Source organism: Lontra canadensis, unplaced genomic scaffold, assembly GCF_010015895.1.
Source record: "Lontra canadensis isolate GAN:19392208 unplaced genomic scaffold, GSC_riverotter_1.0 scaffold43, whole genome shotgun sequence".
Classification (NCBI taxonomy): domain Eukaryota; kingdom Metazoa; phylum Chordata; class Mammalia; order Carnivora; family Mustelidae; genus Lontra; species Lontra canadensis.
Window position 1 is genome coordinate 2,198,443 of NW_022631037.1, and position 15,401 is coordinate 2,213,843.

The 15,401-nt window shown below is 37.5% G+C and overlaps 2 protein-coding genes across 3 annotated transcripts in view; one reads left to right on the forward strand and one right to left on the reverse strand.

The window, feature by feature from the left end:
• The first annotated feature begins 1,458 nt into the window (after positions 1 to 1,458).
• RNFT1 (ring finger protein, transmembrane 1) lies at positions 1,459 to 13,533 on the forward strand. Its single transcript, XM_032871899.1, has 9 exons — positions 1,459 to 1,613; positions 2,905 to 3,362; positions 3,550 to 3,626; positions 5,274 to 5,374; positions 6,821 to 6,974; positions 7,785 to 7,943; positions 8,834 to 8,899; positions 12,013 to 12,114; positions 12,636 to 13,533. Exons 2-9 carry the CDS (start codon positions 2,960 to 2,962, stop codon positions 12,768 to 12,770), a joined length of 1,197 nt encoding a protein of 398 aa, XP_032727790.1. The 5' UTR covers positions 1,459 to 1,613; positions 2,905 to 2,959; the 3' UTR covers positions 12,771 to 13,533.
• Positions 1,679 to 15,401, reverse strand: part of RPS6KB1 (ribosomal protein S6 kinase B1) — a 51,861-nt gene continuing 38,138 nt past the window's right edge. Inside the window, exon 15 of one of the 2 annotated variants that reach the window (XM_032871886.1) lies at positions 1,679 to 1,968. In XM_032871886.1, coding sequence (XP_032727777.1) covers positions 1,878 to 1,968 — 91 coding nt within the window. In that variant the 3' untranslated portion in view covers positions 1,679 to 1,877. Of the gene's footprint in view, positions 1,969 to 11,840; positions 11,950 to 15,401 lie in introns of those variants that run through there. The other variant, XM_032871890.1, reaches the window with a different exon arrangement.

Here is a 15,401-nt window from a genome sequence, read left to right on the forward strand (position 1 = left end):
AGCTCATGGACACCTATTAATATTAGAAAAATAAATAAAAAGCCCAATATCTTAACAGTGTGAAGCAGATCTAATACAATTAGGGGGTGGATGTGGGGGTGTGGGGAGGAGAGTTCCTCTCTAAGCAAGCAAAAGGGTTTGGTGATAGAACTAATCTGACTTAAGTACAGCCTCAAAGTGGTTAACCAAGGATAAACGGTGTGCTCAGTTGTACTCTGATACAGGAGAAAATAAAGTGCAAACAACTTCATGATTAAAAAGCCTCAGAAAGTACACACAACTAAACTAATTTGGGCAAAATTGAGAATGGTTCTAAGTCAGGTAATGACCAATATAAAGACAAAGTATCACTCATTCCACTACATAGTCAACTCATAGCATATATATGAAAATTTATTGTCTCTAATGAAGAAAGAAAACCCCTTACCAAGTACCTGCAGCCCCACAGGGCATGGAATATTTAATTCAACACTGTAGGAAGACTATTAAGAGTTATTTACTTGACGTCAATTTAATTCAATACTGTAGAAAGACTATTGTTATTTACTTGACGTCAATTTCTATAAATTAAAGGTAAAAGGCTTGCAGTTCAGAATGGAAAGGCTTTTGGTAATCGTGTGGGATGGCGGAAGATTCGTGGAATACATTTAGTACCGTTTAAAATACATTTTCACGAGGAATCAACAGGCGGGGTCGTTTAAGATTTTTCTTAATAAGCTTATCATTTTAGGACTTATAAAGAAGACAGCACAATTCCCTATATTCCATACAAGACAGGGTTTTTAAATTTAACATCTACTTCCTCTGCCACCAAATCTCTCTCCGACTTCTCTTAGCTTCTCCTCCCTCAAGTTTTGGCAGGGTCTAGCTCACACGGCGCCAACTTTAGCATCATAACGAAAAGCCTTTTCATTTCAGTTAAAACTTCACCACCCAGCCACAACTCGGTCGGGGGTTAAGCTCGAGAAACGCAAAAGCGAACACCCGAACGCTCTCGCTCCGTCCCGCTCTTTGAGAGACGGGCTGATCCCCTAGCTGACGTGGCATGTCTAACTCGGGTCCCAGGAGACGGGCGTAAAGCGAGACCAGGGGGATGGGCAGCCTCCACAGGGCAGGTGCCCAGGATCCTGCGGGACGAGGCGGGGCCGGCCTTAGACAACCCCCAACTTCAGGCCTCTCCTCCGAGGGCAGGCTACCGGAACCGAAACATTTTTAACTCAAAATGTCCAGATCTCTGAGGCTTGTGGTGGATTACACGTATATACGGACACAGAGACGGCGGCTTATGGTTTAATGCAGACGCCTATACGGGCGGTCTTCAGGCGCAGCCCACTACTAGCCAGAGCCACCACCCCCACGCGGCCTCACGGCTGCCGGGTTCCCAGGCGCCTCCTGTCCCTCTGCGCGTTGCGCGGGGGCGGGCACGCGGCGGGCAGTGCACGCGCGCGTGAGGACGTCCGGGGAGCGCGCGCGCCGCCGCCGCCACCGAGCTGGGCCGGAGTTGCCGGTAATGGGGTTTGAAGGTGATGGCCTTGACTGAAGGCCTCGCGGCGGGGTCTTCCGCTGTTGCTGCGCTCGCTGCCGAGGCCTCCGTTCACTCTTCGTCATGAGAGGTCAGGCCTGGGAGAAGCGGGCGGAGGCCGGGGACCGCGGCGAATGGGGCTCGGGGGTGGCGGGGTTGGAGGTGGGAAATAAATGGGGCACTCGAAGCTCGAACGTGGGTGGAAAACTGAGTCCTGGGGATTCCGGAAGAGTTGCGTGCGTTTGCTTTTAAATTTTTCGTCCCCTTTCTTGCATGTGTTTGGAGGAAAGTGGGAAGGTTCTACGTTTTTATTTATGGAAAAAGATACACAAACTGTCTCGTCCAACGTTGGTCTTCAGAGGTTTGAGGGAATAAATAGCACCTGTGGCGTTGGAGCATCGGTGAAAGCCTTTGAAGGCATTAAAAACCACACTGCCGTACAGTAACTGAAAAAAAAAAAAAAATTCAGACTTAGGAATGAAATAGAATGACAGAACATACCCTGACGTTAACCCTATTTTCCTCCTGCCAGCAGTCTGGGATAAGGCTCTGCTTTCTGTCAGCTGGGATTGACTCTAGCATCTTTCTGCCCACACTGGTCATTTAGGGATCCTTCCCTGCCAGTGTCTTTTGTTCTTCCCACCCCCAACCCCCACATCCCCAAAGATGATGACATTTTTAATGGGCAGACTATATTAACTATCCTTACTCAGAGTAAAGAGTTACCTAGCAATTACATGGCGACTCCCCAAGTCTCCCTATTTTAAAGGTATTTGGGTCGCTTTCTTTTATGGGGGACGGTAATACTCTTGGAAGTAGTTATTAGAAAGCTTTTAAGCCTTGGGAAAGCTATTTCAGCATAAAACGAAATTTGTCGGTCACCTAAGTGAAATGTGTTTATTATCAGTTTTCCAATGATACTTTAAAAGGCATTAAAATTTAATTTTTTTTTTCTTCCTAGCCTTTCTAAGCATTAAAAAATACAGTATGACTTTTATGGAATGTAGAGTCTCCATCAGAGATGAAACTGCTCCATTCGGGCTGAGTAAATGTACTGATGTATGCTCAAGTATGAATGAGTATTCATACATTATTAACATCTGCTGGGCACTCATACTTTGACTATTTTGCGCTTTCCTTCTGTCATTAGAGAAGAAGGCACCTGAAACTAATTTTTTTTTGTACCAGATGTTCCCTAAAAAATAGTTGGGGTACAGCCTTTGCATTAAGGGAAGGGGGATGAGTCTAGTAACAAGTGATAGATAACCTGAAGATAATTCATCAACTATGACTATTGGCCTCTAGAATAAAGGATTCCTACGAGCAGTATTTGTCTGTATTTAACTGTTCACTTAGAATATTTTCTGCTCTTTGATTTTTAGGAGATAGAGCCCTGAAACAAAGAAATCTGGATCACAGAAAAAGTATTCAAGGGTCATGCAAGCCAACTGTAGTCAACTACACAGCCCTCCAGGAGCTGCAGGCAATGAGGATGCCTCAGTCTCCCAATGTGTCCATACAAAATTGACAGGAGAAGGTTCTTGTCTTCATTCTGGAGATGTTCATATCCAGATAAACTCCATACCTAAAGAATATGCTGAAAATCCAACCTCCAGAAATAAAATGTCAGGTGTCCATAGCTGTACCCATGGATGTATACATAGCCGCTCACGGAGTCATTCCCACAATGAAGCAAGGCAGCCTGATGATACTGCCACAGAGGCTGGAGATCATGGTAGTAGCTCCTTCTCAGAATTCCGCTATCTCTTCAAGTGGTTACACAAAAGTCTTCCATATATTTTGATTCTCGGTGTCAAACTTGTTATGCAGCATATAACAGGTAGAGTATAATAAAACATTGAATTGTTTCATTGTCAGTTAATTTTCTTTCTTTATTGGTAATCTACTTGAAGCTTTGTATTTTGTTAGCTTTTAAAATTATATATGTTTCCTTTAAATTCATGTCATTGTGTTAGCTCTTGGATTTTTTTTTTCCGTTCAATTAACTGGAACTTATTTCCTAACAGGAATTTCTCTTGGACTTGGGCTGCTTACAACTTTTATGTATGCAAACAAAAGCATTGTAAATCAGGTTTTTCTAAGAGTAAGTATAACAAATAACTGAAAAAACCATTAAATGTTTCTCTCTGTAGAATTAATTATATACTCGCTTTTGAGAGAAATAGGAATTAAGATAGTTTTCTTGAAAATTTAACTAGACATGTTATAGCATCCATGATATATTAAATTTTGTTATCTAAATGATCTGTCCTAACACTACATTGTTTCATTTTCTTTGTATGTTGAGTCCCTGATAGAAAAACTTAATAGGATTAAAAGATTTAGAATTCACTATTTGATCTGATTTGTCAAGTGTCCTCATATTTTGAGTAATTTGACCAAACTATATAATATCATTAAAAACTTTAGCTGTTGCCCTATAAAAGTTTAAAATAGTTAAATAAAATATACATCAAATAGGTATTAAAACTGTTTAGGTCTCTCTTATTTAAAGAAAATTAAACCCAAATAGTTTTTCCATTACACAAATGACAAATTATTAGTCATATAAATTATTGGGGAAAATAGGATTAGTTTATAAAATTTCACCTTAAAGCAACTTTGAAGGGCTGTATCTCTGTAAAGGATCATGTTCTAACCTGGATGTTTGTAGTTAGAACCTATCAAACCATAAAAATGTAATTCAGGGTTTAAAATAGGTAAAACTTTTATAGATTTTATTTATTTGACAGAGAGAGACAGCAGGAAAGGGAACACAAGCAGGGGGAGTGGGAGAGGGAGAAGCAGGCTTCTCACTGAGCAGGGAGCCTGATACAGGGCTCCATCCCAGGACTCCAGGATCAGGACCTGAGCCAAAGGCAGACACTCAACTGACTGAGCCACCCAGGTGCCCCTAAAACTTTTAATTAAACTAGTAATTAAAACAGTTTTAAGGGGCGCCTGGATAGCTCAATCAGTTAAGCATCCTACTCTTAATTTCAGCTCAGGTCTTTGTGAGACCAAGCCTCTCTCAGTCTCTGAGCTCAGTGGGCAGGCTGCTTCTTGTCCCTTTCCGCTCCCCTTCCCTGCACCTCATGCTCTCTCTCCCAAATAAATAAAATCTTTTCTTAAAAAAATTTAATTAAGGGGTGCCTGGGTGGCTCAGTCAGTTAAGTGTCTGCCTGCCTTTGGCTCTGGTCATGATCCTATAGAAGCAGGGAGCCTGCTTCTCCCTCTCCCTCTACTCCTTCCCCTGCTTGTGCTCTCTCTGTCAAATAAATACATAAAATCTTTTTAAAAAAATCTAAGTGATACTAATAAATCACCTTGTTAAAATCTTACTGAATTCTTTGAAAATTTTGAAAATTATATTTACAAATCCTGATAAATGCATTTTTAAAGTTCTGTTTTGTCAGGGAGGCAAAAATAGGCAAAAATACCTTTGCAGAGATAAAGTTTGTACTTGGACGAGTCCTTTATGTTAGCTTGTAGAAGTTTGGGTTTCTTTGAAACCTGGGTAATGTGGGTAATGTTTTAATACAGTGAAGAAACTTGTATTTTAAAAATTTATGAGTTCTGTTTTGTTCACTAAGGATAAGAGTGTGCTGATGTACAATTTAACAATATTTTTATTAAGATTAATCTATTAAAATGTTCTAAGTTAATAAAAATAGTCATTAATTCAAATAGTTTAATGACATAATTCTGGCATAATTCATAGTAACAAATTATAAAATTGTTTATTTTTCAGGAAAGGTGCTCAAAGATTCAGTGTGCTTGGTTACTGGTATTCTTAGCAGGATCTTCTGTTCTTTTATATTACACCTTTCATTCTCAGTCACTTTATTACAGGTAATTTGAGGTCCAAATACACAATCACATTTTTTTATGTAATCATTTATTCCATAGCACTTTGCATATATCTTAACTTGTATATAATTATTGTTAGAGTTCACTTTTTACCTATTCCTTTCCTTCCAAAATTAATAGGTCTAAGTGACTCATTCAGATTTATATATCAGTGCCTTGGCTTATAGCAGGTTCTATTTAATTTTTGATACTTAAATTTTTACTTATATAATCAATAGTTTTGAATACCATTCAGTTGTTTCTGGTGGTCTTTTTAAATTTTTATTTAGTTTTGACAAAAATTTTATATATTTGAGATAATACAACATGATGTTTTGATATGTATACATTATGAAATGATTACACAAGCTAGTTAACATCCATCACCTACTTTAGTTATGTGTGTGTGGTGAGAACATGTGATCTGTTTCTAGAAGCAAGGCAAAGACTTAGTAAAGGACAGTAGTTAAATTTCCATGTCAGATGGAAATGTTTTGAATTTTTGGCTCTAATCAGGTAATTAGAAGTTTTGGCTTCAGTAGAGCTGGAGAGATGTTACAATCTAGGATATAGTTTCTAGGGGGAACCAATACCACTCAGATTGCATTGGGTAGGTAAGTAGGGGGTAAGAATCAAAGATGACACCTAGGATTGAGTCTTAGCAACTGGCTGGATGGTGATGCCATTTATGGGCTGGGAAAGACGAGGGAAGGAACTGATTTTGCTTTGGACATGTTAAGTTGGTGAGATCATGTAGAACTGTTAAAGAGATTATAGCTATATGTCATGAGATTAGAGTCAAGGTTAGGGCTATAAATTTTGGTGGTGTCCAGCATGTGATTGATATCTAAAAACTATGGAACTCTCCAAGACTAATGAGGGACAGAAAATGTAGACAGGAGAGGGGGCAGGACTGCACATCCCTATAATTAGAGGAGGAGGAGTAAAGGAGATTTAAGGAACCATCCATCACATAATAAGAACTAGAAGAGTGTGATGTTAGAAGTCTAGGAAGAAGTAATTCAGAGAGGGAAGGTGGAAAATGAGAAGTGGCCTTTGAGTTTAGCAAGACAGAAGGAATTGGTGATCTTGGCAAAAGCAATTCAGTGGAAAGGAGGGAATGGAACCTTGATTGGGATTGGTTGAGAAGACCATAGCAATATCTAGTGTTTAGTGAATTTTTTAGATTACAGGCTAGCTTTCCAACATGCTAGGAAGACTGTTTTTCTTTATTCTATGGAGGAAACATTTGAAATTTAAACATTTGAAAAGTCTCTTTAAGCAAAATGATTTTCTGCTCTATTTACATGAACTCTGACATCTTGCCAAACTCAACATTTTTCATACATCAAATTAAAGTAAAATATTTGGTAGCAAATTTAAAACCCCTATCAAAACTTGACCTTTGTATGTTGCTTTGGTTAAGTTTTGATGTTTTTCTCTTGGTAGCTTGATTTTCTTAAATCCTACCTTGGACAATGCAAGCTTCTGGGAAGTACTTTGGATTGTTGGAATTACAGACTTCATTCTGAAATTCCTCTTCATGGGCTTAAAATGCCTTATTTTGCTGATGCCTTCTTTCATCATGCCTTTTAAATCCAAGGTAAGAAACTAACATGGCTTATTGAAAAAATGTTAGCAAACCACACCAATGCTATTTAGTCTTTGTTGAAATGACTCTTTTATAACTTTTCAGATTCCTAAATAACCTAATTTAAATTATCTATATTACTTCAGACTGGCAACCATTTACTCAAAGACTTGAACCCAAATATTAATCTAGTCCAATAAAATCAGAATTCTATTTGCTTCAGAATAATCTAAAAATCAGTCCCCACATCACACATAGAAAAATAAAATTTAGATTTGTACTTCTGTTCTCCAGGGCTTTATCAATTAATAATTGATAACTGACTGTATTCAGTGTTTTTCTCATATTCAGTAAAAACTTAAATACAAATTTTTGTAATCAGCAAAAATGTAAATTTTATTTAATAGTATATGTAAAAAATTTTCACTATGTCATTCTTTAGAAATTCTTTAGAAACAAATCACTCGGGGTGCCTGGGTGGCTCAGTGGGTTAAAGCCTCTGCCTTCGGCTCAGGTCATGATCCCAGGGTCCTGGGATCGAGCCCCGCATCGGGCTCTCTGCTCAGCAGGGGGCCTGCTTACACCTCTCTCTTTGCCTGGCTCTCTGCCTACTTGTGATCTCTGTCAAATAAATAAATAAAATCTATAAAAAAAAATCGCTCAATAATTATGAGAATGAGGTTGCCAATCATAACCATTATCATTATGAAGATTAATTTTATATTGTGTCAAATACTCGTGGTTATTTCAGTCCAGTATGAAATATTTATGCTATGTATATAAGTAGCTGTGTAGCTGTTTTTTTTTCCCCTTCCTTTTTAGGGTTACTGGTACATGCTTTTAGAAGAATCATGTCAGTATTACCGAACTTTTGTTCCCGTACCAGTTTGGTTTCGTTACCTTATAAGCTATGGGGAGTTTGGTAATGTAACCAGACGGAGTCTTGGGATATTGCTGGCTTTACTCTACCTCATACTAAAAGTAGGTAACATGGGGCACCTGGGTGGCTCAGGTCATGATCCCAGGGTCCTGGGATCAAACCCCACGTCAGGCTCCCTGCTCAGCAGGGAAGTCTGCTTCTCCCTCTCCCTCTGCTCCTTCCCCTATTTGTGCTCTCCCCCACCACCAAATAAATAAATAAAATCTTAAAGAAATAAAAGTAGGTAATGTTATAAATCTTCTCATTGTATAATGATTCATGTGATGATTACAGATTTTACATACTATTGCTTTTGTCTTTAACTGTTTTATAGCTTATATCACTAGTTTAATAGCAGGTTCTGTATCTACTTTAAAAGAATGGAATTATTTATCTTTATCTTAATCCAGTAGTTCTCAGATTTAATTGGGAAAGTGGACCTCCACAAAGCGTGGGTAGAGTAGAACATACCCACCCCCAAAAGTAGTATCTGTCCATACACAAAATTCTTGAACTGGTATACTGTCCTGTTGCCCTCAAATTAATATGAAACTTCAAAAAATCTTAAGTACAGGGGTGCCTGGGTGGCTTATTTGGTTAAGCGACTGCCTTTGGCTCAGGTCATGATCATTGGTCCTGCGATCAAGCCCCGCATTGGGCTCCCTGCTCAGCCAGGGGTCTGTTTCTCTCTCTCCCTCTGCTCCTCCCACCTACTCGTTCTCTCTCTCCCCCTCCCTCTCAAAGTCTTGGGAAAAAAAAAAAAGTTGGCTTAAACCTATAAATTGGTAAGATATTACATAACTGAATTTTAAATCTATTTAGAATGAAATGAATATGCAATGAGCATTACATTAATATCAGTATTTGATATTATGGGAATTTAGCTTTGATCTCTGGGTTTAACAGACAGGGTTCTTTGAATTCAAGAATTTTCTCTTATTTCCTTTTTCAGCTTTTGGACTTTTTTGGGCATCTGAGAACTTTCCGACGGGTTTTGCAAATATTTTTTAAACGACCAGTAAGTACTTTTTATCAGTTAAAGAAAAAAACACTTTTTACCTTTCTTCATGATAAAAATGTTTTAGTTCATAAATGTTACAAGTATGGATTTCATAGGGCACCTGGTTGGCTCAGTCAATAGAGCATGTGAGTCTTGATTTTGGGTAGTGAATTCACATCTGACATTGGGCATAGAGCTTGCTTCTTAAAAAATGTGTGGATTTCATAATTACGTGCTTTTTTAGTACTTTGGTATATAGGGATATGGTAATAATTTCAGTTTTATTTCTGTGGTAAGTTTCTTGACTTGAATGTTGACAACCACCTGTAGTTGATGTGATGTTTGTATTTTTGAATGTGCCACTTCAGATCACTTGACATAAGGGTTTATATACATTCCCTTAAGAATCTTGTCATGAACTTTTATAGTTCCTTTTTTTGAAAATTCACATGGGGTGCCTGGTTGGCTCAGTCGGTTGAGCATCCGACTCTTGGTTTCAGCCAGGTCATGAAATCAAGCCCTGAGTTTGGCTCTGTACTCAGCAGGAGGTCTGCTTGAGATTCTCTCCCTCTCCCCTTGTCCCTCCTCCCTCAGCACCCCCTGCTCACACATGCTTTCTAAAAATATATAAATATATAAATCTTTTTTAATTTTAAAATAAATTTTAATAATTTATTTTTAAATTTTTAAATTTTTAAAATTAAAAATTTTTTTTTCCACAAATGGTGGCTTTGTGTACTTCCATTAACTCTTTAGCTCCTGTAAAAATGCCCTCATTATAATTTATTGTGTATACAAGAAAAGCTCATTACCAAAAATGTCCTTTCAAATCTTCTTACTGGAAAAATTTCCCCACCAAGTCAATTTTATATATACTAATAAGTTCATAATGTGAAATTTAACAATATATTGAAACTCTAGTGTCAGTTATAAACTTTATTATGTGATTCCACTGATGTTACACGTTGCAGAGAAAGGGTCATTTGCTATTTCGTAGTCTCAGAGGTTATCAGTACTCAGATATGGACAGTCTTTGGCTAGACAGAGCTAGTAATCTTACTCTTTTAAAGCAAGCTCTGTGCCCAGTGTGGGGCTTGAACTCCCAAGCTCAAGATGAGGAGTCACATACTCTACCAGCTGAGCCAGCCACATGCCCCTAGAGCTACTAATAAGTTTTGCTGCTTCCTATTCAGACTTCATTCTTCAGATAGGTATATTAAAATTGAGAGTTCTGCTTAGATGAAGTTTATTGAATTGATTATATGAGTATCAACCATTTTACTATAATTTAGTAAGGCTTGTGCTGAAATACTTTGATAGTCACTCTCTGTGAGGCATAAAGAGAAATCACAGTCTTTGATACTCTTTGATTTACTCTTGAGTCTTTCATGAATACACGCATATACACAATCCTTAACTTTGCCAGGGAAATGGCAATCACCATCAAAATAAGTCTTTCACCTAAAGGGAGTCTGCAAAATGCCAGACAGGAGTGCCTTTTTTTTTTTTTTTTTTAAGGTTTATTTATTTATTTGTTTGTTTGAGAAAGAGAGGAAATGGGAGGTGCTGGGGGAGAGGGAGAGAGAGAGAGAAACTCTCAAGTAGACTGTGCTCAAGCCCCCCAAGGCAGGCCCAATCTCTACGGCCCTGAGATCGCAACCTGACCCAAAACCAAGTCTGATGATTAACTGACACCCAGGCTTCCCAGGAGTGCTATTTTAAAAGTTTGTCAGCTTATGCTTGTGTATCTGCAGTGCACTCTGCTAAATGACATTTTAATGAAGGGAAATCGGCATCAGGATCATTCATCAGTGTTCCAGTTTGTCTGGAATCTTTAATATGACCAGACTAAAAAAAAAAAAAATCTTATTTTTAAATATTTTTATTCTTTGAGTCTTTGTTTGATTTTATTAACTCACAGTATTTAGTAACATAAGTTTATTTATTTATTTTATTTTTTTAAAGATTTTATTTATTTATTTGACAGACAGAGATCACCAGTAGGCAAAGAAGCAGGCAGAGAGAGAGGAAGAAGCAGGCTCCCCTTTGAACAGAAAGCCCGACGTGGGGCTCGATCCCAGGACCCTGGGATCATGACCTGAGCCGAAGGCAGAGGCCTAAACCTCTGAGCCACCCAGGCGCCCCTAGTAACATAAGTTTAGATCATAGCCTCAGGTTGAGTCTGGTCATGCTTTGCTCTCATTACCATGACTGAACTTGGTTATTCTTACCTCTCTCAGCCACCTTTTCCTCATTATTTCTACAAAAAGGTGATCTTATTGGCAACATTTTGTCCGGTCTAGTTAATGACTATATTCTACTCAATTTGGTGAGGAAGTTACTAAGGTTTTAAAGAGATCAAAAACATTAAGGACTTTAGGAGAAGAGGAAATTCAAAGAATAGTGTTATCATTCAGTCTGTTTTGACAGTATAACTCTGCCCTGCAACATTTTGTAATTCCAGTTCTTTTGTAAAATTTTATTTTTTTCCTAGTAGTAAGTCTTCTCTGACTTTAGTGATAATTAAGGATGACAGTCAACTTATTTTTAGATTTAGTAAAAGGACACTGTTCAGTGGTTCCCAAACCTTCATTTTCAGTTCACTTAGAGAACTTTCAAAAGTTAGATTCCTGGGTCACATCCCAGTATGTCTGGACCTAGTGAGTCAGTCTCCAGTGTGGAGCACAGAAATCTGTTTTAAAAGCTATCTCTACATGAGTTACATTCAGCCTGCCAAGCTTTGAATGGACTGTTTTGAACCAATGCCATAGGTAATAAGTGGGCTATTTGGTAATACACATAATACATGAATATTGATTTTATAATAGCTATATTTCAGATTGCTTAATCTCTTAAACCAGTTGGATTTATAGCATTTTCATCATTATTATTATTAATAAATCTAAGAGTCTTTCAAGATCCTATTATGTATCTAATGATTTCACCTGGATGCACGTAGTCCATCCAGACATGGTTCTGCATACAAAGTTCAGTTTTGAAATGTTTGTGTCCTTCAGGAGAGTCTTCAAATGCCTAGTTCCAGGGAGATTTGATAAATACAGCATCACCTATGTATTTGAGTAACAGGAAAGAAAAAGATTTGTAGATGAACAGAACTTTTTTCTTCTTAGAGTTACGGAGTGGCTGCCAGCAAGAGACAGTGTTCAGATGTGGATGACATTTGTTCAATATGTCAAGCTGAATTTCAAAAGCCCATTCTGCTGATGTGTCAGGTAAGTATATTTTTTAAGCATACCAAATACAGTATCTTCTCTGAGTCACAAGTGATATTTATTTAGTTGAAAGGAAAAATCTACAGTGTTTAGCCTAAAGTAGCATTCAGGCCACATACTAGTAATTTCTTACCCGTAATCAGAGGTTTGGTAGATTAGCTAAATCTTATCCCTTATGGTCTAATGATATGTATGCAGAGGAATATATGTAAGGCCCTTTCTTACACTTTATGGCAATTACTCTCAAAGACTTTATTAAGCTGTGAAGTTATTAAAGTTATCGTCTAGGGATAGCATATATTTTATTAAAGGTCATTAAATGAATAGTCAGAAGAATACTATTGGCTCTACTACTGACACTGCTTTGTGTTTTTGAATGTACTTTGTTTTCTTATTTGTAAAATGAAGGGACTGGTGCTCTCCAAAATTCTTTTCAGCTATAGAGTATGATTCTCTGCAGTGTGATGGTTTTAAATTAAAATGTTATCAAGTATAAAGTCTAATTTTTAATTCCCTTACAGCATATATTTTGTGAAGAATGCATTACCTTATGGTTTAACAGAGAGAAAACGTGTCCACTGTGCCGAACTGTGATCTCAGACCATATAAACAAATGGAAAGATGGAGCCACTTCATTCCACCTTCAAATATATTAAGTTGTATGAACTATGAAGGCCACAGAACACTAATTTCATTTGGTTACACTGACTATTGATAAAGACATTAGAATGGGTTTTCAGGACTAGAAGTTAAGGAAAATGGCTTCAAACGGTTTTAGGTTATTATAGTAAGATTTAAGTGTGTAGTCAAATTTATCAAAAGATTAAAAGAGAGAACCTTATGTTTTAAGAAATATATAAGTAATGTTCAGCCTAATGCATATGGAAGATTTATTCTGTCCTAATTATTTGACAGGTGGTTGCAGTGTTAAATTGTGAATGTTTTCTCATTAATGTTATCAAAATGGTAATTGGGTAACTAAAACTAGTGGTTTTAGAGGAACTCAGGTATTCTTTTCCTGACATTGTTTTCAGAATAAAGAATATTTTTCATAATATTTTAAGATACAGGTTATCTGAAAGTAGAATTTTCTTTAGCATTGACTTTTATAGTTCTCATTCTAAAAATTCTTAAAATTTTCATAAAGTTTGTATTTTTAAATGAAAGTTCTAAAAGCTATTTTTTATTGGTACACAATCAGATTTTCTAAGTGAAGATTAATTTACTGAGGATGATATATTTTAATACTGTATTGCTCTGTTAATATGCTTAGCAATCAAATGAGAACAGATGATTTAAATTCATTGTTTGTGGACCTCATACATACAATCTGCCATCAGCTTTAATGTACATGATACTGCTTTTTGTATAGTGCCATGAACTATCTTAAAGTAACTATTAAAATAATCACATAGATTATAAACAGCTGGCTTCACTGATGATTTGAATAGTGTGATAAATGAGACCCACTCAAATTCTACAGAAGATTCCGCTTATAGAGCCTTCTCCAAAAAGTTTTGGAATCTTATGCTTGAGTTGTTACTTGAGATTAAAGCTTACACTCAAGAGGCTTCCAGAAGACGCCTTAGTGTAGTCTGTTTGCCTCTAAGTACTTCTTATACAGGGTGATAGAAAAGATAATGAGGCAGTTTCTCTATCCCCATGAACCTTTAAGACAGAATCAAATCTTTAACAGAAGTATGAAGGACTGGGACGCCTGGGTGGCTCAGTTGTTAAGCGTCTGCCTTCAGCTCAGGTCATGATCCCAGAATGCTGGGATTGAGCCCCACATCGGGGCTCCGTGCTTCTCCCTCTCCCTGCTGCTCCCCCTGCTGTGTGCACACATTCTCTGTCAAATTAATAAATAAAATCTTAAAAAAAAACTATGAAGGACTGATTATATCTAGAGTAGAAGTTTCTGCCCATTTTCTCTATTAGCATTAATCAGTTTGCACACAAGGAAAAGACAGTGGAAAGGAAAAGCTGGGAGGTAGAAAACAAATTTATAGTATTAAGACAAAGTCTAAACCAGCATATAGATAAATAAGGACAGTGACCAACCAGCTACAGATTAAGTCACTTCCATGCCTATACAGCCACCCAAACTGACAAGAGTATTAGAAAGCTGGGCACCTGGGTGGCTCAGTAGGTTAAACGGATGTCTTCAGCTCAGGTCATGATCCCAGAATCCTGGGATCAAGCCCTGTATCAGGCTCCCTGCTCAGCAGGAACACTTCTCCTGCTCCCTTTACTGTTTACCCCCACTGTGCTCTCTGGCTCTCTCCGTCAAATAAATAAATAAATTTTAAAAAGAAAAAAAGAATATTAGCCTATAACTATTTTTCCTACATAAATTTTGCCAAGTTATAAGTACAACTGTTGCTAATCAGTGATGATATATTTAACTCTATTACCTACTTTGAGAACAGTTACAAATACTGAAACAAGCTTACTTGACCTTAAATCACTTTGACTGTGATGAAGCCAAGAGCTATTTAGGTTTACAAGCAGGAGAAGACAGAGAAAGGCAGTTTGGGATTAGAATTTGAGTGTGAAAGATAGTTGTGCTGACTTCCTATTACCAATACAAGAGTACCATCTTACTACATGGGTAAGCCCTATTACAATACCTACTCTTCTTACCCTATGGCTATATGGATAGTATTATTTCTTAATATGATTTAATAAAAAAGGCCCATAATAGACAGTTGGGTTTTTGTTCTTAATAAACAAGAAAGCAGTTCACATACGAATTTAAAAGGTGTGGGGGAATGTAATAGGAGAGCTATATCATCCACCAACAACAGTGATGAACTGGAAGCATTTCTCTACTTACACTTCTTCACCTCAAAAATGGGAACAGGGATTCAAAAACCCATTTATTCTGTGAATCCAGATCACACCCTCTGAAAGACTGTTTCTATCAGCATCAAGAGCCAAAACCATGTGTTCTATAAAAGTAAAGTCAGTTTGAGAACTTCTATAGATAACTCATCCAAATGTGACAGAATTACCTCAATTAAGTGGCTTACACTAAACACCCATCTTACACTAGATATATTGAGACATTAGTTAAAAACATTCATGCAGGGGCGCCTGGGTGGCTCAGTGGGTTAAAGCCTCTGCCTTCGGCTCAGGTCATGATCCCAGGGTCCTGGGATCGAGCCCCGCATCGGGCTCTCTGCTCAGCAGGGAGTCTGCTTTCCCTTCTCTCTCTGCCTGCCTCTCTGCCCATTTGTGATCTCTGTCAAATAAATAAAATCTTTAAAACAAAAAAAATTCATGCA